Source organism: Nipponia nippon, unplaced genomic scaffold, assembly GCF_047370975.1.
Source record: "Nipponia nippon isolate SJK-2023a ecotype South Korea unplaced genomic scaffold, ASM4737097v1 scaffold_1, whole genome shotgun sequence".
In the NCBI taxonomy this organism is placed as follows: Eukaryota; Metazoa; Chordata; class Aves; order Pelecaniformes; family Threskiornithidae; genus Nipponia; species Nipponia nippon.
The window spans coordinates 155,330,153-155,357,013 of NW_028262290.1; the positions used below are offsets into that span (position 1 = coordinate 155,330,153).

At 40.8% G+C, this 26,861-nt stretch overlaps 1 protein-coding gene across 1 annotated transcript in view; it reads left to right on the plus strand.

Moving 5' to 3' along the window:
• Nucleotides 1-26,861, plus strand: part of ADARB2 (adenosine deaminase RNA specific B2 (inactive)) — a 319,924-nt gene that overhangs the window by 181,931 nt on the left and 111,132 nt on the right. The window contains exon 2 of the mRNA XM_087729609.1: nt 22,965-23,051. Within this exon, the coding sequence (XP_087585735.1) occupies nt 22,965-23,051 (87 nt within the window). The remainder of the gene's footprint in view (nt 1-22,964; nt 23,052-26,861) is intronic.

Sequence of the window (26,861 nt, forward strand, 5' to 3'; positions counted from 1 at the left end):
TTCAATAGCTGGCTGTATAGGAGAGGATAACACTTGTTTGAAGGTGTTCAAATTACTAGGTTGGTTTTAGTTTAAATATTTCATACGTAATTCAATTATTAGCAGAGATAAAGTATGAACACTTTTCTTTCTCTTCACATTTATGGAGTATTCTGGAACACAGCACACCATTAATTTTAGGCAGAACTCATGTGGGACTCATGTTCAAAGCTTAGGAGCACAACCTGGACACTTGGAGTAATCTTGTGACAAGCTGGTAAACATATGCCATGTTATTATTGTTCCAGTACAGATAAGGTGCTGGTTCTTCCTTCAATAATACCAGAGAAACAAGGTATGGCCTGTTACTCGGATCAGTAGTTTCAAAGGATTATATGCCATTAAGTAGAAAAATCTTTTCATTATTTTGAAATAGCTGGCATTAAGTGCAAGTTATGCCGGTGTATTGCTGATCATTCAGATTAATTATAAAAATGCATGAGTACTTAATTAACTACAGACAGTTCAATCCAGTATTTTTGGAAGTTACGTGCCCATTGAATGGGCATGGGAATGCTTCCACGGTGTTTCATAGGCTTTCTCATATTTCTGAAAGCTATTTATGTATATATTGCCCAGCCATTAATAGAACCTGAAATTCACACCTTCAATCAGACCTGCACTCGTGCCAGAATAGCTCTTGACTGAAGAGAAATGGCTTAAATTAGTCACACAATCCGAATTTAATGCAATAAAGCATTTGTAATAAGAAAATTAAAAAATCAGACTGGAAAAGAAATGACATTCAACACTTTGATTCATTGATAAGGAGATGAGGTAAAATAAACAGAACAAATCATAAATCACACGGCTGTCTTTCAAGAAGATGATCAGCGTGAAGAACTATGGGAAAACACATTCTCAGCCTGTATTGATCAACCCATATAAACACCAAGGTTCCTTTAGAATCTTTACTTCTCCCTGACAAAACAATCTATTTATGGTCAGGTTCCTGACATAAAAGACCTAGCACATGAAGACGAGTGTTAAGAGCACCACATGCACACCAGCAAGTGCATTTTCTGCCCCCTGTATCACTCCTGTACAGTCAAAGAAAACTCACCCAGCTGTAGAAGCAGATGGAAACGTGCACACGGACAGCGAGGACAAACAAACTGTCTCTTGCTCAAGTGATTTGGTTTCTTCTTGCAAATACAAAATGTCTGAGGAGAGATTACGCTGAAATTTCTGCTTATAAAAAAATGCAAAAAAGAAACAAATCCACCACTGATGATCCTTGGAACAGCTGGTGGTTTCTACCAGTTAGTCCCAAGTGGCCAGCAGTCACAATTTGTGACTAGTCTTGTCTTCAGACATCTCAGGGCAACCAAAATGCGACAGGATGACAGATAGTCCTTTCAATAGATACTGACAAACAAATTAGTGCAAAGATGCTTTTCAGAGCGTACCAGATGTGTTGAGTTCTATCATATGGAACAAGTAATGAAAAACTGTCTACGTCCCATCTGTGCTTTTTCAGTAATCACTGATGCACTCGTTGTGGAGTATAAGGTACAGTAAACATTTGGACTGGGTTTTACGTGTGAAATAAATGGAAAACCCCAGGTCTTGACCTCATCATTGGTGTCTAAATATTTTATACTAGCAAGAATACCTTAAATACCTGGGAGAGAGATGTTCAGGAGCTAGGATATTGTCCTGGTGATTAATTGAAAAATTATGCAAATACCAAAAGAAAGGTTTATGCAAATCAGAATAGACTGCAAAAATGCACTTTGCTTCCGATTGCATGCAGGGCTTCCAGCCTGTCATAAAAAAGCAATAGGTTAAAGAATTGCTGTTCGGATTTACATCATTTCCTCTCTTGGGGCTTATCTGTCCTCAGACTGTTAACCCAGGTTTAATTCAAAGAGGCTGCAATTGCAGCTGCAAGAACAGCGTTAAAATGGAAACAATGAAAAATGAGTGCTCTCGGCGGGTGATTGAAAGGCCCAGGGCGCTGCAGCACACACATTTCTAGCCCACTGTAAAAGAAACTAACATGTCTCAGGAAAAAAGCCCTTTGTGAGGGTTGTCCTTCCATTCAGAACAAAAAGCCACTGGGCCTGAGCAGGAGCAGGAGGCGGGGGAAGAGGTACAATAACGTATGCCAAATATCCATAATGAGAGAGTGCAAATAAATGGAGCAGGAGACCTGCTCCAGACCCTCTGTGTAGGGGTAAGTTTTACCCACTTTAGCTCTTTACCTTAGATTGAAATGTTGCATGTTTTTCCTACGGTTTCCTCCCAGAAAATCATTTCCTAACAGTTTACAACTAGGGGACTCGCTTTTGGCTCCCAATGTCATCATCCTCTGTGCTCTGACCGGCCCCAGTCCCTCTGTGCGTCAGTGCTGGACCTCACATGGGGATGTAGCCACCCTAGCCCACATCCCATCCCAGATGAGCCCCTGGCTGCAGGATCTCCTCTCAGCATGGAGGGCTGCATTGCAGCAACCGCTTGTCCTGCCTCTCCTCTGCTCGTGCCCAGGGTACCCCAGGAGGCAGTTGTGCCAAGGAGACATGCAACCAAGTCTTGCAGCTCATTGGCGTCCTCTTTGCAGTAAGTCCAGGACACCAGAGGACCTCTTTTCTCACTGGCTACGTTGCCTGCGGCTGCTGATACATGCTCACCCTTTTCTCTGCAGCCACCCCCAGCCCTGAAGACATCCAAGCTCTCGCCTCTCTCCCACCAGGAGACTCAGTCTCCATTTCTTGTCACTGCCCTCTCTTCTTCCCTCTGCTCTATTGCACAAGCCCCTTATGAGGCTTTGAATGAGAAATAATCTGTTTCTCTGAAAAATTAATTTTGCTTTCTCTTTCCCTTTTGGTTAGTTAGACAATGATTAATCCACCTCCTTTTCATAAAATAGCCACAACCATAATAATAAAGTCAAAATATGATTTCCCCATAATATAGTATAATCTCTCGCTTTTCTTTATTCCTTGCAGATGGTACACCTCTTAGCATAAACAGCATGTTAGCGCACTGATTCCAGATGCAGAAAATATGTAAAAATCTTCACATTTTTTTTCTCTCTCTCCCTGAAAGAGTGTGTCTATGTATATATATTATCCTTGTCATTTAATTTTCCCTGCTTTTCGTTTTGATTTCTCTTTTAGGACGACACAGACTTGTCATAATCCATCTGGGGTTTTATTCTTCATCATACAAAAATGCTGCCCGAAGGCCAGTTTTTACTTGGCATTAAGACACTGAAGATCAGCCTAAATCAGAGTTTTATAAACCTCTTATAACAAAATCCCTCCAGTTGTAAATGTGTTGGTTCAATAATTAGATAAATATACCAGACCACTTGTTACCAGACTAGCACAGGAACTAGTTACTTTATTTCCTGTGACTGCATGTGATGCACCAATTCAACATCAAATAAGAGGCTCTAGTATCTGTCTGTCTTCTTCCGACATTGTTGTAAATAACCCTAGTTCTAAAAAGGGATTACAACAAAGGCTCTATTAGAAGTAAAAGGCATTTAAACAAAGAAATATAGGAATATGCTGTGTGGACTAAAGGATAAACTGCATGTATTTTGCATTGGTAGGTGAGGGGGTTTAAAATTCTCATTTGATCATTTACAGAAAGCTTCTGCCTTGATTGTGAACTGTTTTCTCTTGTGCTTAAATTTCATGCCACAGATTATTAAAAATTGACTTTGCAGTATTTATTTTACTTATCTACCCCAGCCAGGCTGTGCTTAACCATAGATTTTGTGAATTATTAAATTTTAAAAGCAATTTGTGTTGGATTTTATACTCCAGTTCTGTCTGTGGGGATGTGTACCTCCAGTCCTACCCCTGAAGCTGAAACGCTTTGATTCATCTTTAATCTGAACAGTTTTAAAAGTCCATGTTCCAAGATGTAAGACATGTTGATAGTCTCCAGTGTAATGCTTAACTAACTGCTTGTTAGTTTTAACATTTAACATATGATGAAAAATAACTAGTTTCAATAGGTTATCTGAGCCATAACAATGCTCAACATAATTCATTCAGTCAGATAACAAGAACTATTTTCGAACATAATGAGAAGCTAATAAAGGTCACTGTGCCTACAAACACATATACATCACTATTAATTTAACAGTACCAATGCCGAACACATGCATTTCAAGTACAAATCTCTTTAACTGAAACCGCCTAATGTTAGAAGAAGGAAGGCAACTGAATAAATTAAAAATTTATAAAGTATTTAAATTAAAGCTAGGCCCAAGTTACAAAGCTTAAATCTAAATCAGGAATCAGACTGGTACTAGAATCAGACTAGATTTTGTCTAAGAAGCCTGAATTGCCCAATTAAACGTGTAAGGCCTAAAGCTTAAAGTAAGATCTGCATTTTCCTAAAGTTTGAAATTGAGATCCATTTCCCCTGTTAAAACTAAGGGCAAAGCTGAGATTTTTGTGTGTAAGTTTTGGTGCCTCCTTTTTGGTTTATGCAAATAGATTTCCAGAAAAATATCAACATTTTTTCAGGACATTCTTAGACTTCTCATGTAAACTGAGCCCCTATGTGAAGGTGGGAAATTTGAAATGCTAGTGTTGAAAATTGAGAACTGTTTAAAAAATTTTGTCCTATCGCTGTCTAGAGAACAACAGCAGCAGATCTCTTCAATGCTGTATGCATTAAATGCAAATACAGATTTGGGATTTATTTGGGTTTTTCCAGTACTTTGGTCTCAATGACTTTGTGAAGAATTTTGCTGCCAAGTGAGATGCATTGTGGCATTTCCCAAGTCATATAGGTGTGGCAAGAGAAAGAAGCAACAGCTAATATGCAGCAAATAGATTGTGTAAAATAATTGCTAAATGGATCATAAACAAAAAGACAAGAAAATACTCCACCTACAAACCTCTGTTCTAACTAGGTCCATAAAAACAAACTAAAATAATAAGGTCTGGAGGTGCTCCATATAGTAATTAATGCCAGATTTCAAGGTGAAATTGTTTTAGTTATACAGAGCATTGGCAAGATTAGTACATTCAGTGTTGACCTCATTGTTTTTTGTTTGTTTGTTTTCTGATTGATTGCAAAATTGATGTAATTATTTACACGCGGACTTTTTATTTTAATGCCTTTTTTTGTGTGCTACCGTGCAAACAGTAAATCCCCATCGTCCTGCTGAGCAGCCTGCCAGAACAGGGCAGCATGTAAGAAAGAGAAAAGAATGGAAAGAAGCCTTCCCTCTTCTGGTTCTAAATTGTTTTGGGAGAAGCTATATGATATTATTTGCTTTTTCAATAATACTTTAGAGCAGACCTTCAAAAAGAAAATCATCCTTGTGAGTCAGGAAATCCTATTCTTCTGATGGTCTTATAGGCAATATCAGGGATAGTTGTGCATCCTAAATCAAAATGGGATGTCTTTCCAAACACATATTCTGTGCTGCTCCTTATAAAGCCACCATTCATCCAGATCTACCTCTCACCAGATCTATGTATGGCCCTGGTTTCTCTCCTACAAGCCTACTCATAATAGCTTTAAAAACCTATGAGTCTGCCAAGCCTTACTCTTTAAAATAAATACAAATATTATCTTTTGGACATGGGGAAGCCTGTTTTAAACATGATTATCTTAGCTGGATGCCTAAAACTCTGAGGTGTAGGTGGCTCCTATATGTATTTAGGTGTTTGGAAGCTACGATTTACAAACTTGGTGCCCGTGTTTGGAAAACCACAAAGGTTCCTTTAAATATATACATGTATGTATGCAAAAGTGATGTATATGTACACTCTCTCATAGACATCGTGCATAACAGAGCTCCAAGGGTGTCCTCAAGAGTTGATAATCATTGTTGCCATGTGCTAAAATCCCTTTGGATGACCTTGGCTCTTGTTTGTGGATGGAAGGCAGCTTATGGAAGAGATTTTCCAAACTGTAGAGGATTGCATGCGTATCCATTAAAATTGAAGATATGCAGTATGGCTTTGAAAATTTCAGAGCATCCTTTTGCCAGCTTTTTCTGAGTCACACCTTGAAACCAGCTTACAGTATTTTTTCATTGACAACAGTACACATTGAAAGGACAAATCTACACAAAGGGCTATAGATAGTAGCATTGAAATTAGAATGTTACAGAAAAGCCTCTGTCAGCAGAGTCCTCAAAATAACAGTGCCAAATGACCTTCCTCTATGCTTAAAAATACATGCTGTCTATTTTAGGTCTGATATCTTTATTTTCTTTTAATTATGCCACATGTACTGATGTTACCACAAGGAGTCATAACAAGGTATTTTGGGTTACGTGCACTCTGAATCAGAGGTTGTCATTTACGAGAGGCTGGAAGCCTCTGGGTGTGACCTCAGTCTGGACATTAAAAAATGCAAAATATTCTGATCTGTAACTTATGTTTCTAACTAGGTTGTTAGAAATAAACATGGCCCCAAGAGGTGCCCGGGACTTCACTGATAGAGCTATGGCAAATGACGCACATTTGGGAGCACTGTTCTGTTGCACTCTGAACGCTGTTGCACCTTTGCCCACAGATGTGCCATTAGCAGTCAGATTTCTTCTGCAGCTCGTTCCTAAAAGCCATGCTAACTAACTGTAAACGGAACATCTTTGTTCCATAGCGGGATCTGCAGATGAAGGCAGTGTTACTTCTGCGCTAATCCAACAGTTTTCTTTTAACAGCCTGGGGCTGGCAGTCATTACAAGTCAAGACAGTCAGAGTGGAGTTCATCTTATCTAACCATTACTGTGCTAAGCATAGAGATGACCAGGCGAAAGACTCTGGGATGGTCAAGGGATTTGTTATGGTTTAGTCTTGAGAGACTCTCTGTTTTTATTCACTAGGAAGGGAGTCCACTGCCATTGACCAGGAGCAGAAATCACATCTCTTTTTACATGGTAAAAAACATAGAGTATTGCCATAACTTATTCAGTGGATTCAAACTGGGAATGTAGTCTTCCAGTCCAGACCTTCAGATCTCTTCATCAGCAGCCTGATTAGAGATATGCCAAGCAAAGATCTAATATGCATCCATATTAGAATAGAAGCTTTATTGTACTTATTTTCTCTGAAGAATTCTGCAAGCTAGCATTTGTATTTATTATTAGTTTTATAAAGAGATCTGGAAGTGAGTTTTATGTTTTAAATGTGTTTAGGTTAAAAAGAATCATGAAAATGTTCCTTTTCCAACTCATTTTTCGTGTGTGCAAATCACTCCATCATTGTTTCAGTTTCTGTCAGATACTAAGCATATCTGTTGAGAGTCAACAGATAGTGACCCTTGTTATGTGACTGAGAAATAGCTTCTGGTAACCTTATTGGGTGACTGGAGACATACTACAGTAGAGATTTGTGAAACCGTTCAGGGGACTTCAAGGATCAGTCATCTGCAAAAGCACTGGAAAACAGTTTGCCTTAGGTGGCTGGTTACACAGCATGAGTAGTGAACAGTCAAAACAAATAGTTTGCATAGACTGAAATGTGTTTACAACATGCATTTGAGCAAATTCTACTGACAAGTATATCTGGAAAAATCAAAGCCTGATACAAACAGAAGAAAAAGCTTAAAACCACTGAGGAAATTAGGTACAAATTACTCTCTCAGCAGTAGACGTGAGCTAGATAGATCCTGAGCTCTACACATATCAATGACACAGACCTCAATCTACAGCCTGAACCACCTTACAGTATCAGGGCCATATGGAGCATGACTTTATGTTCTTCTTGTCCCTTTGGGGGGAAGATATGGCTTTGTTTTTCTCCATTTCTTTTTGAATCGAACAAGTTCATTTTTTGCTAGTAAGTCATTTGTGGAAGTGGCAGAGGTCACATTGCAACTCTGAAGTTTTGCCACTCAGGGCCGAGGAAACGAATGATGGGATTGTTTGCATTTAAATCATCAGCATTAGACAATTGCATTTATCCTGAAAACCGTCTATAAAGTCTGGAAACAGAATAGTGGAAATGGACTTTCTCCCATAAAACTCTGTTCACTGGAGATTTACTGTGTGGCTACTTCTGGAGACAAATTGCCACCTTTTCTTTCTCCTTCTCTCTCTTGCTCTCTTTTGTTAACAAATATGAAGCAAATCCATCCTCTGAAGCTCAGTCAAGGCCAAAGTGCTTCAATTTTCTTGGCACGAATGCTCCTGGACACTCTGAATGGTCCTGGACAATCAAATGCCTTGGAAAAGTTAATAAATAGGTTTGCAATGTCTAGGTCTTTAGCCATGGCACTACATATGTGACCCCCATAACTCCAAATACATTGCACTGTCCCGGATTCAGAATTTGAGCAATACTACAAAACTGAACAAATCAGAGCACAGCCTATTTCTAGTACTGAAGAAACCGAGGTTATAAGTATAGTTTTGCTATACTGACCTAGTATTTATGTATGGTAGTGTAAGAAAGAAACCATCCATCCTGCAGGACATTGGGCTGTAGGCTGGCTCCATCAGAGGGTTGCTCAGATGAGCCCTGCAGCAGCGCCAGCTCTTCCCTGTCCTGCGCTTGCTGCCCACAGACACGTGCCAGCTCCTTCGGTGCCCATTTGCTGTCAACCCGAAGGAGCTGTCCTCAGGATGGTGACCCCGCGCTGATGGTGGGGGGTAGGCATGTTCCTGTGCTGCCGGGTCTGCTGTGAGGTGGCCACAGGAGAAGCCACACAGTGGCAGTTCACAGTGTCTTTGCTGCATATCAGAACCCAGCATATTTTAATCAATAGGCTTGGAAGTCAAGCGAGGCCTCGGCGAGCACAGTCATTAAGTGCGTGATTACTTCAAGGACTGGTATTTTGGGTGGATTAGTGCCTACTATAATTGGCAGTGGGGAAGAGCAGGATTACTGTTAAGTGTTCATTATTATTTTTCCTACATTGAAAACTCACTGGTCCAATTTAAAGGTTAAAATATATGTAGAAGAGCATTAAAATATACATAGAAGTGGAAATGTATGTGCAGGTAGCCAGACTGTATTAAAAGACTGCTGATTGTCAGGTCCCTGAGGGGCTCCCCCCACCCTGCCCACAGCCCAGGACCCTGTTTCAGCCTGCCCCAGGGCCGTCAGTCCCAGCCCCAGGAGTGCCGGTCTCCAGCCCTGCCACAGCCCTGCTCTGAATAAATGCGGTAACTGTGTCACACTGGATAAAAGGGTCTCCCTTCACTGTCATCCCCCAGCTACCTCGTCTCTTAAAAGACATGATCCCTGCTCCCATTTCCTCCCAGTTTGAAAGACAAGGCCTGGACATCAGTCCCCAGGAAGAAGTCCCATACAGGAGGGGTCCCTCCCAGTTAAGCAAGCTCCCTAAGCGCTGAAAAGGGATGGGATTTAGGATACACTCTAATCTTCAGTGTTTATTACTGACTACTTTGATCAAAACCTCACTAAGAAGGCTGTCACCTGTGTGCCCCTTTTCGAGGTATCTGATGTTCTCCAAACTCTCCAAAGAAATTCTTTGCTCTCCAATGTAATTCTCTTAGGCTCTAATGCAGGGTTACAGGTTCTACTTCGGAGGCCACAACCTTGTGCCTCTGTCTGTATTTCTATACCATCCAACTACAGGTATGAGCCTCAGCAACCTTCTGACACTGTGTTGTGCCTACACTCTTGTGCCATTATTTTCCCTTCTTCTGCCACCTTGTGCCTGAGTTTCCACAGGAAGAAAACCTAGATGCAAGCCAAGGAGGATATTTCATAGAAGCAAGTATGAGAGGTCTGCTGCGACCAGACATATGACGTTGATTTTATCTGATCAAATGTTTACCTCTATATCTGAGCCAGTCACATAAGTTTCCCGTTGTAATCAATGGAGTTTAAGGCATGAGTCATCCTAAAATTCAACTCATGGTCATTAGAGCTTGCCACCAGTGGCATAACAAGTGATATATAGCACCAAAAGAGTAAGGTTTTCCTGACAGTGAGTATACCCACATCTGCAGTAGTCTAAGTCCTGTAAAGAGGTAGCTTTTATTTTCTTGTGGTTTAGGAGAGGACTGTGGTCATGTTGCCCTATCAGTGCATCCCTCGTTTGTTAGGAGCTCATTAGCTATGGCAGATACTGCGGTCTTTTGAGTCAGTACAGTTCAAATAACTCCTGCTTTACCAGAAAAGAGGATTTTCTTTGTTGTTGTGGAAAAAGGGAAGATGGCTCATAAGAGGGAATAAAAGGTACTGAATTCACATGACTAATGGAGTTAGATACATTTGAAGAGTGTGAGCTATACATTTTCTAGTAAAGGGGCCCTCTCCTCACCGGGATTTTCTGTGCCAGAGGGAAGAAAGTTTCAGACTGCTTTTGCATTTTAAAATGAAAGAACAGAGCATGGGAGCTGTCTTATAATCTCTTGCTGAGATCAAAGGAGAAGGGAGGTAAATGCGTATGTACTTCTTTCTCTGGTGCTGCACCAGCTATTTTGTAGAACTAATGGAGCCTCCAGTGTAGAAGAGGCAGAGATTAGCCTCTTCATCTCTGCTAACTGTAAAGAGTCCAAAAGGATTAATATTATTCAGAGTGAATTTAAGCTAGAAAGTAGGAAGGAAATTCTCTCTCCCCTCTTTATCTTTTCATCTTTGTTTCCAGAAATAACTCTGAACCATGGTTTTCAGCCTCCTACCCATTCCTATTTTTTTCTTCTTATTTCTCAGTGAAAACAGACTTGGAAATATCTAACACCTCTGAGAAGCTTTGGCTTTGTGGAATTTTTGACCAGTTTGCATGAGAACTGTGAAGGACTAATGAGACTGAGTAGTCATGATAAGTTTATGGGATCAGATCCTTAACTGGTTTGAAACTGTTATTCCACTGACCTCAGCTGGCATAACTCCATGTATGTTTGTGGACTTCAATAAAGCCACAGAGACTCACTCCAGCTGAGGATCTGACCCGTGAAATTATGGAGTCTTATCCAAAGCAAACTGAACTTCTGTCATGAATTGGTCTTCAAGGGAAAATAATTGCTAATTCAATGACTCCCACTGTTTTTACTGCAGCTGCTAGTAATTCTGTGCTGCAGAAAATCTTTACTTTTAACTGGTGAATCAAGAGTTTCCCCAGCAGTTTCAATACACAGAAGATCAGAGGTCCAGAAGTGTATACACAGTCCTCCAAATGTTATGTATTAGAAGGCAAGCCCTAGTGTCAGTCTATGAAGCAAAAGTGACATACTCAGGAGAAATCTTCCCAACTAGACATTATGCCTTACTGTCCTATTAGCTTTTCTGGTAAATGGTGAAAAAAAAAAACCCTAAAATCCTAGTTTAGATGGGACTTTTTGAAACATACAGGTTTGTCATAGCCAGGGTTAATTTTGTGTAGAAGTAGCCTGAAAGAGCTCACTGGGACCTGTTTTCAGCATACCAAAGCAGTAACTCTGGCATCTGTATTGATGCTGCAGCACCATCCAGACAAATTAGTCCTCAGAATTGCAGAATCTGGAGCTGAAGAAAGTAAGCTCAGGAGGTTACAGTTCTGCTGTTCCTCTTGGCAGCCACCAAAGGGAGATGAGCAGAAAAGAAACGCGATAAAAAGTAAATGGCACTTTCCTGCTAAGCTAATCAGTTCTGTTTGAGAACAGAGGGCCGTGCCAACTGCAAATCAATGCACTAAATCACTTTCGTTCTTGTGTGAGTCCTGCTACCATGGCAGCTGCTAACAAGGGAATAAAGAAAACTGTTATTGGATATTTAGGAGACTTTTTAAGTGCTTGAGTAAAATAACATATTTAATTTAATGCAAAGTTATAAATGTAATTGGAGTTTATGGACATTATAGTAGGGAAGAGAAGAATAAGATTCCTCTTCTTTCTGCACAAAGAGCTGTTTTATGTTCCCAGACCATCCTTATCAAACTCTCTCTGCAGTGTTAGAGCAGCTTTCCTATCAGATTTTACCACTTCATCAGTTTATTAAAGGGTAAACACTGAGATAATAATATGCCTGGTATTTCACATGGCTTTTAACATGTTCAAGTTACAGAATAGGACTAACACATACTTTAGGATGAAATGAATGTACTTTAATGCCAGAGGCTATATTGACTAAGTCCTCACTGACCATAAAGAAAGCCTACAGTGACTGCTACAGTGATGTGGATATGTACAAAAGCATGTGTAGGTTTAATCGGATAATCCCACTTCAGACAACAACTGCACCCAGTGGATTTATTCAATGATGTAACATTATATACTTTTTTTTCTATTCTTTTCCAAATAATTCCCAAATAATAATCTTTCTTGTCCCTAGCTGTGACTGGGACTAGTCCCTTTCTGTGACTAGTCTCTGGGAGTTTGCAGTGATGTTATTAAATTGCTGATGAGAAGTTGCAGTTTTCCTAGAAAGCTCCCTTTCTGAAACATTCTCAGAATTCTCTTAGCCTAAAATACAGGACTCACATCCCTGAACTCCCAGTTCAAATCACTGTTGTACATACAGAGCAGCCCAACTTTGTCATCATTTAAGTCATCAATCGTAGCTGTGCAGTGAAACGCTTGATATAAAATACCCACAGGCAAGCAGTCTACTGCCTTCTCTTTAATTACATCAATCCTCAACCACCCCAAAGCAATGCCATCCTTGGAAGTACTAACTCTGACAGGTAGTACTTCTGGGAATGCCATAAAAATGCCAGCAAAGCAGCAGTGGCAGAGAAAATAAGCTGCCTCATCTTTGGAGAATTATTGGACTGTACTAACATTCAAGGGTACAATGTCAGCACAATGCAGAAAGAGTTAGATGCATAGCCCCCATTATTATTGTTGATGGGAGTCAGGTGTCAAGTTTCCTTTGCATCACCCTGAAAACTTAGCCTTCTTTGTAAAGCTTTAGCCAACTTTTCCTTTGTCACCACTCTTAATCGAGGGATAGGTTTGAAGCCATTTGTGCTGCAATTGAATAAAGACTGAAAAGGTAAAAAGAAAATACTAACAAAGTAACAATGATAAACCTGAAGCTTTCAGACTCTGTGCAAGCTGTGATGGAAAGCTTAATAAATATTAAGGGCTCATGCCTTAACAGGTGAAATTGGGGTAGCTGCTTTGTAGTAAATGGCACTGTAATACCAGAAACACCTGGGACAGCCCCAGGGCAGCCCCTAACTCCTTTTAGCTGTCTCAGCTCCCACAGGGTCAAATGGGAATTTAAGCGCCCAAATACTTAAGTAACTGGCTCAATTAGCAGACCTGACTTCTGTCAGTAGCATCTTGTCTGAGAAAGCCCTGTAAATCTCAGCCCTCTTATATCACTCGGAGTTAATTGTTTGCTCTCAGTAAGCACGCATACCTCAGTAAAAGCATTCCTAAATTATGATGGTAGTGCCTTTAACTTTCTGCCCACAGACAGATTGGTTAACACAAGACTGCCTCATGTTATAAAGGACAAATCAGGGCAGGATTCAGGTTAAATATGCATTATTATGGAAGTACAAGAGAGAAAGGTCATACTTGGCTGGCTTACAGTAGATGAACTGAGAGCAGATTAAACAAAGCCTTTCATCACTAATTGCCGACTGGACCTTTCTGATGCAGGCCATTCATTTCCTAATGCTTAAGTAGGTATTCAGTTTGGGAAGGAGGGGGTTACGGCTCAAAGGGGGGTGCTGACAGGCTCACTCTGTGACTGCCCTGGCTGGGGCCGTTTCATGTTGGTCCTTTCATCAGCTATGGAGAGGAGATGAACAGCTGTATCTGTATGTGCATTTGTAGGCATTACTGCAGGTTGGAGAATGATACCTTAGAAGAACTAAACAAGCAGTTTGTGTTGAGATGAAGCACATCATTGTGCCCATGTTAAGTGATCCACACATTACACAGTGAAACTATCATCTTGTAAAGTGTAAAAGAAATACTTAGCTGTTCATCTACACTGCACCTACACAAACATCTTCTTGCAGTTTCTCCATGTACAATAACTCCTAATGTTTGCAATTCTTTGAGTGCCCTCAGCATGAGCTCTGTGAGCATAAAGAAGTCCTGATCCCTCCTTCAGTAACACACAACCCAGTTACTTACCCAAACCTATGTGAAGATCAAGAATTGCATCAGTATCAAGAAAACCTGTCAGCAGTAGAGCCTTGTTGCTGGGGCTGCATTGCTCAGGGAAGCAGGACACCTCCTTCGGCACCATATGATCCAGTGCCAGCCACTGATAACACCCACCAGAACACAGGTCAAGACCTCCTGGCAACATAGATGCCCAAGGTAGGGTAGAAATCATCTCTCCTAACTTTGGACATCTACAAGTTAGTCTTTTAGTCCAAATCAATAGTCCAGGTCCCCAGTAAAAGGAACAGGCACCTTCTGAGAGGGATTTATTGTACTTATCTCAGCAGGCATTTATCTTCACATGTCCATGTCGATGCCTCCTCTCAGAAGGTGAAGTGAGCCCCTCCTTGGGCTGGTGAGCCCCTCCTTGGGCTGTTAAGCCCCTCTAAGCCCCTTAGGTAATGGCTAAACTTGGAGACTGACTTTGGAGAACTGAAGCTGGGCTTTAACAGCTCAGCCCCACCTTAGTCTTTATGTACCTGAGTGGACTGCTGGTTTCAGGTGGCAAAACCTTTCAAAGTCAGGTAGTGCAGCACAGAGTTTTGCATCTTCTATGTCCTTCTGTATGCACGGTCCTGAGACACAGTCTGTAGTAATGCCTGCATAGGCAGCTGCTTCGCCTCCCCAGTCCTCATCTCCACTTCTTCCAGAAGTCCTTTCAAATACCTTTGCTAACTTTGGTACTTTTACTTTGGCATAGACCACTCAGGTTTCACATGGCCCTAATTCAGTTAACAGGTTTAAATTAGTGATGAGCAAATCTCTTTTAAGCCAAATTGAGCATTATCATATAGTTTTTTGCCCCAGTTTAGCTAAGTCTCCTTAAGTAGTGCAGACCTGTATGTAGACAGAGCCTAATGAGAAATTAGCCTGATCACCTTCATACTGACCAAACAAGTTTCCCATGTGACTGAAGAAGCCCTTCAGTTTGCCTTAAATGTGCAGACAGATGCTCTTTGATAATACTGTTTGATATGCAGCTGGCATACAATCAAATAGTCATAGATAGTGTTAATCATGCAGATTTACTATATGCTTAATAAATCCACTGGCCATTTTTGTGGTCTCCATTGCAAGACTTCAGCACACAGAGCTAAGTAAGCACTGATGGTTTTTACACAATCAATCATTGTCTCTTGTGCTTCTCCTGTTTTCTAAAGTGATGACATCCCAAAAAATGGAGGGAAAAAAGAGGGAAAAAAAAACCTGTCACAGTTTATAGAATGCAAAATAAAAATATTTCCAAAATGAATGTTCAAATAGCATAAGAAGCTTGTGAAGATGTGATTTTCAAACTGCCATCTCCAAGCCACAGCCAGATCACTTAGAAAATACATAACATAATACACTCCACAGGCAGACGGAGATGCACATAAACTGATAATAACTCAAGAGTTTTTATCTCTATGTGTCCTCAAGCAAGGCATCAGGAGAGAAAAACACTCTTGCAACAAAATTAAATAGTTTTAGATCTAATTTTACTAGGCTGAACTAGATTTCAGATTGATTTCTGTGGAATCTAATAGAGAACAACACACATACACATTGCCTTTGTTATAAAAAAATCCATCAACCACCTTGTGTTTTTACTTACTTTGCTCTTTACTAGAAGTAATAAGAAACTAATATTTCACAACACAAGGTGTTTTATTCTGTAAATGGTCTTTCATGGTGAAGGAGCTTGGAGTGGGCTGTTACAGAGCGCTGAAGTACAGCCTCTGAGATTTGACTACTCAAACATCTATTTACATTCATACGGTGAAAACTGCAGCTAAAACCCACTATCTCCATTCTGGGAAAGGAAGAGAAGAGAGCTGCAGGACATGCCACTGTGGAAAGAAATAATGATGTCGCAGATGCTGCATAAATTGGCTAAGGCCCATGATGTGATCAATTAAACATATCCCAGAGGACATACCCTGTATCTCATATTGGACGCATCCATACAAATCACATGCATGGCTTTATTGCTGTCCCTTTCTGCTTCCTAAGTGGTAAACTAGAAGTTACTCTGACTTCAGAGTAAATGAGCGTGGCCCTGGTAGGATGCAGGGCTGCAGAGCAGCCAGAGCACAGGACATGAACCTGCCGCTGCATGTTAGGGGTTGGACCATCACCAGCAAAACATTTCACATAGCTTCCCCAAAAGCTTCCCAAGGGTAGCAGTCCTGGGTCAGTAAACAACCAAAACAGGATGCACAGAGGTAAAAGGATTAGCCCAGCTGCCAGCCCCCTGAGCTAACTGATGTTTCACATTCAATGTTCTCCGCAGTATCATAATACCATAAACTGTTATTGCTATTTAATATAAGGGCATTTCAGAGCTCTCATCTTGGACAAGGATCTCATTTTGCTAAGCACTGAGCAACAATAGAACAGAAAGATATTCTCTGCCCCAAGAACTAGATAAACAAATAATACAGGCAGCAAGTAGATCTATTTACAGCAGACCCCTGCACTTGGCAGGCCACGATCGACTTCAACTGCGAGGCACAGGGGCAGGTGCTTTTGTGTGTGGGTGCTGCATCATACTGAGCAGCTCGGTGACCTGTTTCAGAGAAAGAAACAGGGTTCGCACCTCCGACTTCTAACTCAAAGCATAACCTGCCTCATGCAGCTGAAAGCCTTCGCCTGAAATGCTGCCTATCCAAATGATCCCTGATTTGTCTTCCCTTTGGTTATTAGACAAGAAAATACGTGTTCTGATATTTCACATCTTCATTTCAGGTCCCTGCTGAAGAAGAGAACAAAAACAGTAATGCTGAATGCATTTTTTTTCTTTTAAAAACCTAAATTATTTAATCTGAATATTCCCTTGTCTCCCTGCTTTTAAGAAAAATGTTCCAGGCAAAAAATCTTATTCAACCAGAAGGTTTTTCTCTCAACATATTCCTCTGCTACCTCCAAGAAAAGCTTTCCTTACTGTTCCCAGATGGGCCAGGGTGGGATATCACCACAAAAGCCTTGGATTGAAAACCAATTGTAAAAAGCAGATCTTCAGTAACTGTCCACCTCAGAGGCCACACTCCCAGTGATGCCAAACAGCATATCTGCAGACAGAAACAGTCCCATATATTTTAACCCTTTCATATCCTCCAGTACACAAGCTCTTTTTTCCTCTCCTTGGGCTGCTCAGTTAGATGCTCTGCTCCAATTGCATTGACCGATGGATCTCAAGGGCTCCTGATGCCAGCAAGGCTTCACCTTCAGATCTCCCAGTGTAGGAGTGAGAGACCAAAACGCAAACCATGGAGGAACGGGCATGTGTTAATAGCTCCTTGCAAATATACACAGGCTTGAATTTACCCTGTGCAATGCAAGGCACCAAACTGGAATTCCTGCACCAGGTACACGGCCGTGCCAATGCTGCTGCTCTGTCCATACAGAAACACAAGCCATCTGACGGTGTTTAGGGCAGCCACGCTTCTAACTAAGATGGACAAAGACAGTCTTCCCAGCCCCACTCGTACTGTGGTGGTCATTCACAGGCACCCCAGCACAGCCTTGTCAGAGTGAGTGTAAAAGACCATCACACAGAGCCTTCCCCCTTGTCTGTGAAGGCAAAAGCACTTGAGCAATGCCACTGCAGCCCTGCACACTCAGTAACTCATGACTCAACGGCTGATTCTCAAATTCAGCTGTAAAGGCTGATTCTGACACCAAGCAAGTAAATCCCTGGAAAATATCTGGAAACTGTCTGCTTAAACAAAATGATGCAGCATGGTGGCTGTACAAGCCATAATTTAGAAGGCTGTGAGCCCTTCTCAGTAAGTGCTGTGCTCTAAAGTCATTGCTATTTTCCCTGCAAATTTGCCATATTTTTCTTTTGTGTAAAGAATCCCCTTGTCCTGCCAATCACTGTCAGCCCAAGTCTGAACTGACTAAGATATGAGAAGGAAGATAGAGAATCATCTCCTGATGTGCAGACTCTCTTCCCTCCCTGTATCCCCCCCTTTCAATATAAATCAAGGCTAACACAACTGTAAAAATGTAACTATTCCTGTAGCTGCAAATACTCCTTTAGAGAAACAAAACTAAGGTTTCTTTCAAGAGGTTTTGCATCTGAGTTTACATTATTGCATCAGAATTGACCCTTCCTGAGTAATTTCATACTCCATGCAAACCAAATGAATTATTTAGGACTGGTTTATAATGTCCACATTGTGTTTTTAAAAGAGTACTATCAAAGAAACCTCTGACAAGTAAAGTAGTTTACAGTAATCAATTAGAATATGAGAATGAAACTAATTCAGTAAAACATTGCTAACGCTGATCTGGCAAACCACTGGTAGCCATCTGTCTAATCCTTCTTGTGTTCAGAAGTTGCATTTTAAAAAAACAATTATTAATAGCTGCCAAGCAAAAGAGCATGCCACAAGCTTCTGCTCAGAGATTACCTAATATTAGCAAATACTACTCACTTTTCCAAGTTTGAGCTAGAACCTGCTGCGTGATCTCAAAGCCAGGATGAGTTTTTCTACTGGGCTCCATAGGGATAAGAGAGAGACTACAAGGGATGAACCCAAGGACAGGTGCAACACCCCGCCAATGCCAATTGTCTTCCTACAGCCCTTCAGCACCAACTACTCCTCAACCTCCTCACTAGACAATCTGTTCCAGTGCTGCCCTATCCTTGCTGTTAGGAAGGTTTTTTAATGTTTAAAGTGAATTTTCCTTGGTGCAATTTAAGTCCATTACTTCTAGTTGTGTTAATGCACATGTAATACAGTTTGCTCCTTTCTTCTATGCGGCAGCTTTCTGTGTATTTGAAGACTGTTGTTATGACCCCACTCAGTCTGCTCTTCTTAAAGCTAAACAATTTGTCCAACATGTATAAGTCCTGATTTTTAAAAGTGTTGAGCTCCTGCCATTCCCATCGCTTTTATTCAGGTGATTGAGAGTGAAAGAACTTCGGTACGTCTGACAATCAAGCCGTATTGTCTGGTGCCCTTTAAATACTGATAGGTATGAAGGGCATAAATGCTGTTTATAGCTGTATATGTGTATTCTTGTCTTCACAATAAAAGTGTATTTATGGAACCTGTGACCAGTCTTCTGACTGCATCCACAGGACAAGAGCAACTTCACAAAAAGAGCAGATTTTAGTGGAAACTTGGCTGCCTTGTATACCAGGCTTTGCTGAATCATTTGGACTAAATAATTTGCTGCTTTTCATGCAAAACATATCTTGGCCAATGGTTTTTTGATTTGTTTAAATGATTTATATGGCTACTGTCAAAACAGTGTTCATGATTATTTTTTAACTATTTACTGTTTTTAGAAAATGTATACTTAAGAAGTGTGAACAGAAATCCTTTTCCATCCCAAGACAGAGGAGAGTGAGGTTTCTTCCTATAATGGGCATCTCATCAGGAGAAATGGTGATTTTTGTGTGTAGGGTACTGGAGCAGAGTTCCACTTGGCACCACTTGGAAGGATGTTTTTATAGTGAATACACTACAAAATATGATGCTATCATCTTGCATTAGTGTTCCAGGATGGCTACCTGCTCTTTGTCTCTCAATTTCCATTGTAAATACAGCTTCCTTTGTGTCCATGTAGGCCCTCATGAAATAGCTCCTTCATGTCATCAGAAGCTTTTGGTATAATTCCAATGCAAGTAATAATAGCTCCTTGTACTGGTTCTCATAAATGTAGGGTTATGTATCCTGCTTTTCTGGAGAAAAGAGTTTTTGAAATGTCTTGTTTTCTTCTCTTAGAACCTCTCCCCTAGTCTTGAAAAGTAATTTCCTCAGACAAATACAGAGAATATTTACAATTATAAAGTAAAAATAGCCACTCTAATTTTGGGCTACCTGTCATTGCCTCTTTTGGGAAAAAAAAAATCATAGAAGGAGAAGAGAGTGAAAGAAAAGAGGAGGCTTTAAAGGTATTTCTCTGTATGGCTTTTTTCTGTCCAACCATGTCCTTTATTCTTATTCATAAGATTTCATCAAACTGCTGGAAATAGGACTAATTGTGATGAAAGTTAAAATACACGGAGACCATAAAGTGTGAATACACAACTCTTCTAATCTTGTTCTGAAATGATAAACAAAAATAACACTGAATTTCACCATTGACAATAAAGCTGAAGTAGCGTTCTATGGTATATATATGGTGATAGACAATAACATGCAAAAGATGGAAGTGCACCATCGTATCAATAGTTTTATACCTAGCCAGATTATTTCCCTGTAAACACCTAAACTTAATTATCCTGTCCTCTGTCTTCCCCTCCTCCATAGGCTCAATAATTCACCTGTGCTATGTGCATACTATGGCTCTTCTCTTCCTACATCACTCACTCAAAAACCCTGCCCTCCTCCTTCCCGACACACACAAAATCTTCCATTGCTCAACCAATGGATTGAAATATTAAATTATAATCTTTATCATCTGTATTGATTGAAGGATATCCTGTTATTACAGCCTGCCTGAGTTTGGTTGACATGAACCCATCCATTGCTTCTCTAAGAGTGCAGTAAATCTTACAGGCCATCCTGTTTCTCTGCCACACAAAGCAAAAGCACCAGCAAGGTCTTTGGGGACAGGTGGGAAACAGTAACAACAAAAGCTTAAGATGGCTAAAGGGTCTCTTAAGGCAAAAGGGAAAATAATTTGATAAATTTTAAATCTACATTGTAAATCTCGCCTATGGATTACACAAAATTGGTTGAGGTGAAAGATAAATCACAGAATATCCCTCTACCTAATAATAATATAGTATAAAACTACATGGTTTTGCTTTTTGATTGGTGGCAGGAGTAGGCCCTAGCATTCTCAGCAAGAAAGCACATGTCCTCATTGCTTGGTTAATGGATTAACTCTCTATGAGAAGTCAGAATATTTTCTCAGCAGAGAAGCTTTACGTTTGTGTATGACATGCAGTGTCTTGAGGGTTAGTTCTGAAGGTCTGACAGCCATCAGCAGTCAGGCACAGGCGGAGTTCACTTCAGCTCACTGCATCTCAGTATCCAGACACAACAGTCGTTGCTGGTGCTGAAGCCAAGGACTGCCCTGATCCCATGTCTATCATCTGAAGCATTCCCCTTACCAAATGTAGCCTTTGGATTAGGTCCCAAAAGCCTACGCTCTTTTCACTTTAATCAAAGAAACCGTTTGAGAAAGTCAGGAGTGAATAACAGCCTTTATCCTGATCACAACCCAACAGTCTCACATGCACTGAGATAGTGTCGTACAGAGATACCACATTTCTCAGCAAGCAACGCCTTAGCAAAAAGTGTCAAAGTATTCACTTAGGAAAATCTTTTGGCTAAAACATTCATAAATAGCTTCATTCTTTTGGTTCCTGACATCACTACAATCCCTTAATGAAATTGCAACTCAAGGAGGCTAATTTGTGCTCTAATTATATAGTAGTCTGGGCTGAAAGGTTTCTGGATGGAAAAAGGTTTTCTTCAGGCAATCTTTTATTCTGCTTATTGTGTTTACTTAACAAAAACCAGTCAGCTTTTACTGTGTTTTTTCATAATAGAGCTGAGCTGTAGTGATACCTAGCTAAGGGCAAACATCTGCAGTCATTTTTGATGGATTCTGACAAGTCTTCAACAAGAGCAAGGATTATTTGCAAATGTAGCAAGAATCAGGCCAAAAAGCTGAGATGTGCTACTGAAAAAGTTTAAGAGCTCTTCAGCTGGAATGCCTTCCAGACCAGTCGTAGGTTAGCAGCCAGGTAGTTTAAGGAAATTCAGAGAAATACTTTCTCACCAGTAAAGAAAGTCCCCATGGAAATCATTTTTCCTGTCACTTGAAAAGAGACATTCTTGGTTTGGTTTTTGATGCTTCTGCCACAAGATGAAAGCCCAGCATTGTTCACAATGTGCAGGATTCAGAGCATTTCCACCTAACTGAGGCTTTCTAAGCAGAGAAGTACTTTAGGAAAGCAACTAAGTCCTTCAAAGCTATGGATCACCTTTGTAAGGTGTGTTTCTGTTTCTTCTGCTACCGAAGGTAGACACCTTGTTGATGTAGGTCCTCAGCAAAGTACCCATAGTTTGTCAGGAGGAATATAGCCTCAACAAACTGAAGAACAAACTAAGTAAACTAGTGAACAAACTAAATAAAACACGTATCTTCAGTATATCCCTGTTTCTAGTGTTTGTGTTAACAGCAGCTTTTCCCTGTAGATAACTCCTGAGCCAAATTTTGAGCTAGTATAAATCAGTATCAGTTCTCATTTCGCTGAATCTGTTGTGGCATCTAATGCAGAGGCTGATTGTGGCACTGGAAGTAAATTTCTGTGCCATCTACTATCTGCAGGATAAACAGAAACCGCAGGTAGAAGGAGCTACACTTAATATAAATGTGAATAAGAAGGATTTCAAACAGGATTCGTATTGTTTCGATAATAGCTTCCTGTGCACACCATAAAGGTTTTCCAAAAATCAAATCAATGATTTCTAGAAGAATTAGAGGCAGTCATAGTCTCTTCTGCCATCAATGCATGAGCTTTCTCTGAGACTTCTGATTCAGCCTCTGTCAGGGAGAGGAAACAAGAGGAGGTGAGCTGATGGTCTCATCCATTAGAGCAGTTCTCATGTCCCTCCTCCCAGGGCTCACCACCTCCAGCTCTCACCCTCCTCCCCCATTCCCAGCTGGACCAGTTCAAGCCTCCCACATTCCCATCTCTGCAGTGCTTGGGCACCATTGCTGGGAAGCATGGTGAAGGAGCACTACACAGGGGCAGAATCCAGGAGGGGCGTACATTTGGCATTTGCACGTGCCAGCTCTAATAAATGTATTGCAGTTCTGTGAATTTTGGTGGGGCTGTAGAGTCAGGAAAAGCAAAAAAGAAACAGACTTGAGGTGTTTTCATCTGAGAAAAAGTGTGGACTAGGTCAGAATGCACTGACAAAATACTGATTTTATATGTCTCTCTTCTTCTGTTTTATTCTAGAAAAAGTAAGCATACTGTCAACCTTCATAGCGCCCTTCAAGTATCTGAGTCCTGGCGCAACCACCATGGAGGACGAAGACAATTTAAGTAAGCAGTCTCTTTTCTTTATAGACAGATGAATAACAAAGTTTAAAGATAAAAGCTCTAAGGTGTAGGGGCAGTTGTGGAAAGGAGGTGGATTTGCAAATATTGGCAGGCCATAAGCCCAGTCCTCATGTAAAATGTAAAATTCCCTGATGCTGAGTGCAAACACATTCTCCAATCTCCAGCGAAGGAAGGGTTAATCTCAGCTCACCTTCCCACTTTTCCCTGTGCAGACCCTGCCATGGTGGGGCTGTAAGTGCTGTGTCACAAATACAAAGGGAAAACTTCTTCCAAAAAGATGTTTACACTCAGGTTTACAGGACTGTGGAGCTCCTTTTCCTTTCCTGTTTATGTTACCTTATTTTGCTCATTTGTTTTTCTCACAATCCCTAAAAAGACAGGACATTTTGGTGCTGTGTCTTCCCCCCATTTATATTTTCTTGATCACAAAAGGACTTTTGCAAAAGTAAAGACTGCAGGAACAAGCCCTCTACTTGAAAAACTGTTTTCTCTTTTACTTCTGTGATATGAACTAGAGAACAAAAATAAAAGAAGAAAAAAGAAAGAAAGAAACTAAATCCACTAGAGAAGACATTATTAACCAGGCTTAAGTAAACTAAGTGTAACCCAAAAATTAGCCACTGGATTCTCCTGGGCCCTTACATCTGAACAAAGTCATTCACACTCCCTGAACTTGTGACTGCAGAGCTAAGGAAAGTGCTGCTGGATTTGACAGAGTTGTAAGGTCTTCAAAACACCAAGAAGTCTGGGAGTGTGCAGTTAGGACTGAATAACCCTCAGTAAGCCCTCCCATTTATCACCTAGAAGCAATTATTGTGTGTTATCCAGCCCGCTTATTGTAACGCATCTTGAATCATTATAAAAAGGGAGGGAAGCTTTCTGAACCAAATGAGCAACTCTCTGAGTTTTAGTATCACCTACCAGATGGGTTTCTTTTCCAGCCAGACACACACTGACATGTTGCCCTATTAGAGCCAGTGGGTGGGAGGAATGGGCTTTTTTCCCCCGTTGCTGCTAATCTGCCTTGGTTTCATCATGGTGTGGCACCAAGGGGAATAGCTATTGAAGGAGCGGAGGAGCACAGCCCTCTGTTTTCTGCTGCCGAGTGTCACATGGACATCACGCCATTCTGCTGCACAGGGACTGGTAGGTTTTTACATATCTTAGCAAAGGCAAAAAAAAAAAAATCCCGAAAATCGTTCAAAATTGGTCTCAGGGAGGCTACATTTTCAGGAAGAGAGATGAGAAGTACACACAGGAAACATATTATGCACATGATGAGCTTGTGCAGGCACCTCCTGCGTAATGTTTCCCAAATGTGCTACTTAGTTATTTTTAGGTAATGTAGGAAGTTTGTACAAGCCAAACACTGTAACACCATTTTCTTATTGCTGCTGTAATGCCAAGACTGCTTCGTGCCGGCACTGGCTTTAAAATAGCTCACATGGACAGGGTAAGCTGTGTTTTCTGAAAAAAGAAATAGCAAATTTCACTGTTTTCAAGGGACATTCTGCCTAGTCCTCTCTTGAGTCAAACATACACTCCAGTGATAAGGCAGTGATTTGTTTCTTGGCACATACAACACATTTTTAGGTGTTACTATTAGAATCTTTAAGAAAAAAAAAAAAAAAAAGAATTAATTTAAAATCAGCCATATTTCAGTGTTCGCTTCTAGTATAGTGGTATAAATCCCACTAACTTCTATCACACACATGTACCTGTGTAGTAATTCAGCATTTTAAAGAGCTTCAGCAATTTGCTCTGAAAAAGCAAAACCTTCTTCTATGCTAACAATTAAGAGCAGCCTAGGAGAATGCTGGCAAGGTAGAGAAGTGGTTTGCTTAACCCTGTAGTTTTCTGCTCCCTGAGCATCCTGTGAGAGTGCCCCTTCCCAGACTGTGCTATATCGGTAGGCAGAGTCCCACTGGCTGAAAAGGATTCAAATCCTGTTTCACATTCCTTTAGGCCTTCTTTACAAAGTGAGCCATGCCAGGTTAACTACATGTACATTTTCAACTGCAGATTCTTAGCATATAGACATTGTTATTGTGGTTTATGATCCATGAACTAATACTAGAAAAATGTATTGAAGGCACTAGGGACCTTTGGAACGGCATTTTGGGTAAACTGATCATCAGTCTGTGATAAAGACTTTATCTTGAACATGTGAGAAAAGGACCACGCCATTCATTCCCAAAAGTCAAAGTTAGCTAAGAATGTAAGAAATGTCACACAGAATTAGAAATAGGAAGTTTAGCTCCGTACACTCTCTTCAACCTTTGCTGTTAGTGATACATTGAGAAAACGAACATTTAAATGGTGATCTTCCCCTTGTTATATCTTTCTAGCATCCAGCAAGAAATTTACACAGCTAGATTTTGCGCCTGAATCGTCATGTTTCTTAGACATCACCAGGCCTGTCTAGTCCTCTCCAGAGTCCACTGGTACTTCTGATCTCAACAACAGCCAGGAACAGGGACCCCAGTGATTTAGTGTGTTGTCAAAAAGTGCACCCTTTTATTACTTCAAGCCTGCTGTCTCTAGTGCTTGGATTGCATGAAACAATGAATAATCATTCCCTGTTCACTGCCTGCCTGCCTGCCTTTCATGATGTTACAGACCTCTGCCTGTCCCTGATCTTTAATCATTCCATCCACACTATGCCACGGCATCAAGGCAGATTTAGCCAGACTATTACCAGACACAGGTACTTGCAAATCTAGGGTGTACCTCTAGCAGGAGCATATGATTCCTAGCGATCTCACTGTGCAGTACTGCCATATGCACCGAGTCGGTGCAGTGCCCTTCTAGAGGTGTATACTTCTCCCCACTGCCTGCAGAGGGAGCTGATGGTGATGGTCCCCAACATACAGATTTCAGCCACCGCAAGTCTTCTAGGATGAATCCCAACCCCAGGTTCAGTGTACTGAGGCATGTTCAGTTATGAGCATGTTGGTCAAAGTCTCCCTCAGGCAACATGAGGTACCAGAGCTTTCAATTGCACGGTGTGAGATACAGCAGGGACTCTGCCTCTAAAAGGACAGTGAATATACCCTTCCAGCAGTCAGAGCCCCAAGCAACACCCCACAGAATCAAAACCCCTGTTTTTGTTTTGAAAACTGTGTCTATTGCCATCATCTGGATTTCTCCCATACCTAAAGCTAAGCTATAGCCTGGTCCTGATTCAGGAAGGCATGTACTTACATCCATTTGTGCTGTGGACTGCCCACATTTTTTGCTGCATGCACTTATTTGCTAGCTTGGACAGAGAACATTGAAGTCTGAGTATCATCTAAGTCAGGTCATTAGGTCATTTGAATAATTTCCCTAATTGGTAAGAGCTGTACTAGCTTGGATTGTGCATGGATTTCACAGTTATTTCAGATAATAAGGTGGGCAAAATTGAGTAGCTTCATTCTGGAACAGCTAAAGGCAACAGCAATCACCTTTCACAAATTTTCCATCTTCACTTTAAGCAAGTCTTGTACTTTTTTGCACTGATAATGCTTGCCTTCACAGTGTGGTGTTACACACCAGTAAAGTCTAACAATATTGTTTTAAACAGCCTGAACCCTGTGAGTTGGCAAGGAGAGTTCAGCAGCAACAGACTTCTTTCATGAAGATTTAAAAATACATATCTGTGTGTTTTCATGTAAGAGAGGAAGGAGTGATTTCTGTTGTTAGCTACAAGTTTATTATTCTAAAGTCAAGAATACAAATCTAAAAATCCCAGCAGAAGAGTTCCCAATCCTCCATTGTGGATTCAATAAGTGTATGAAAATGCCATCTTGC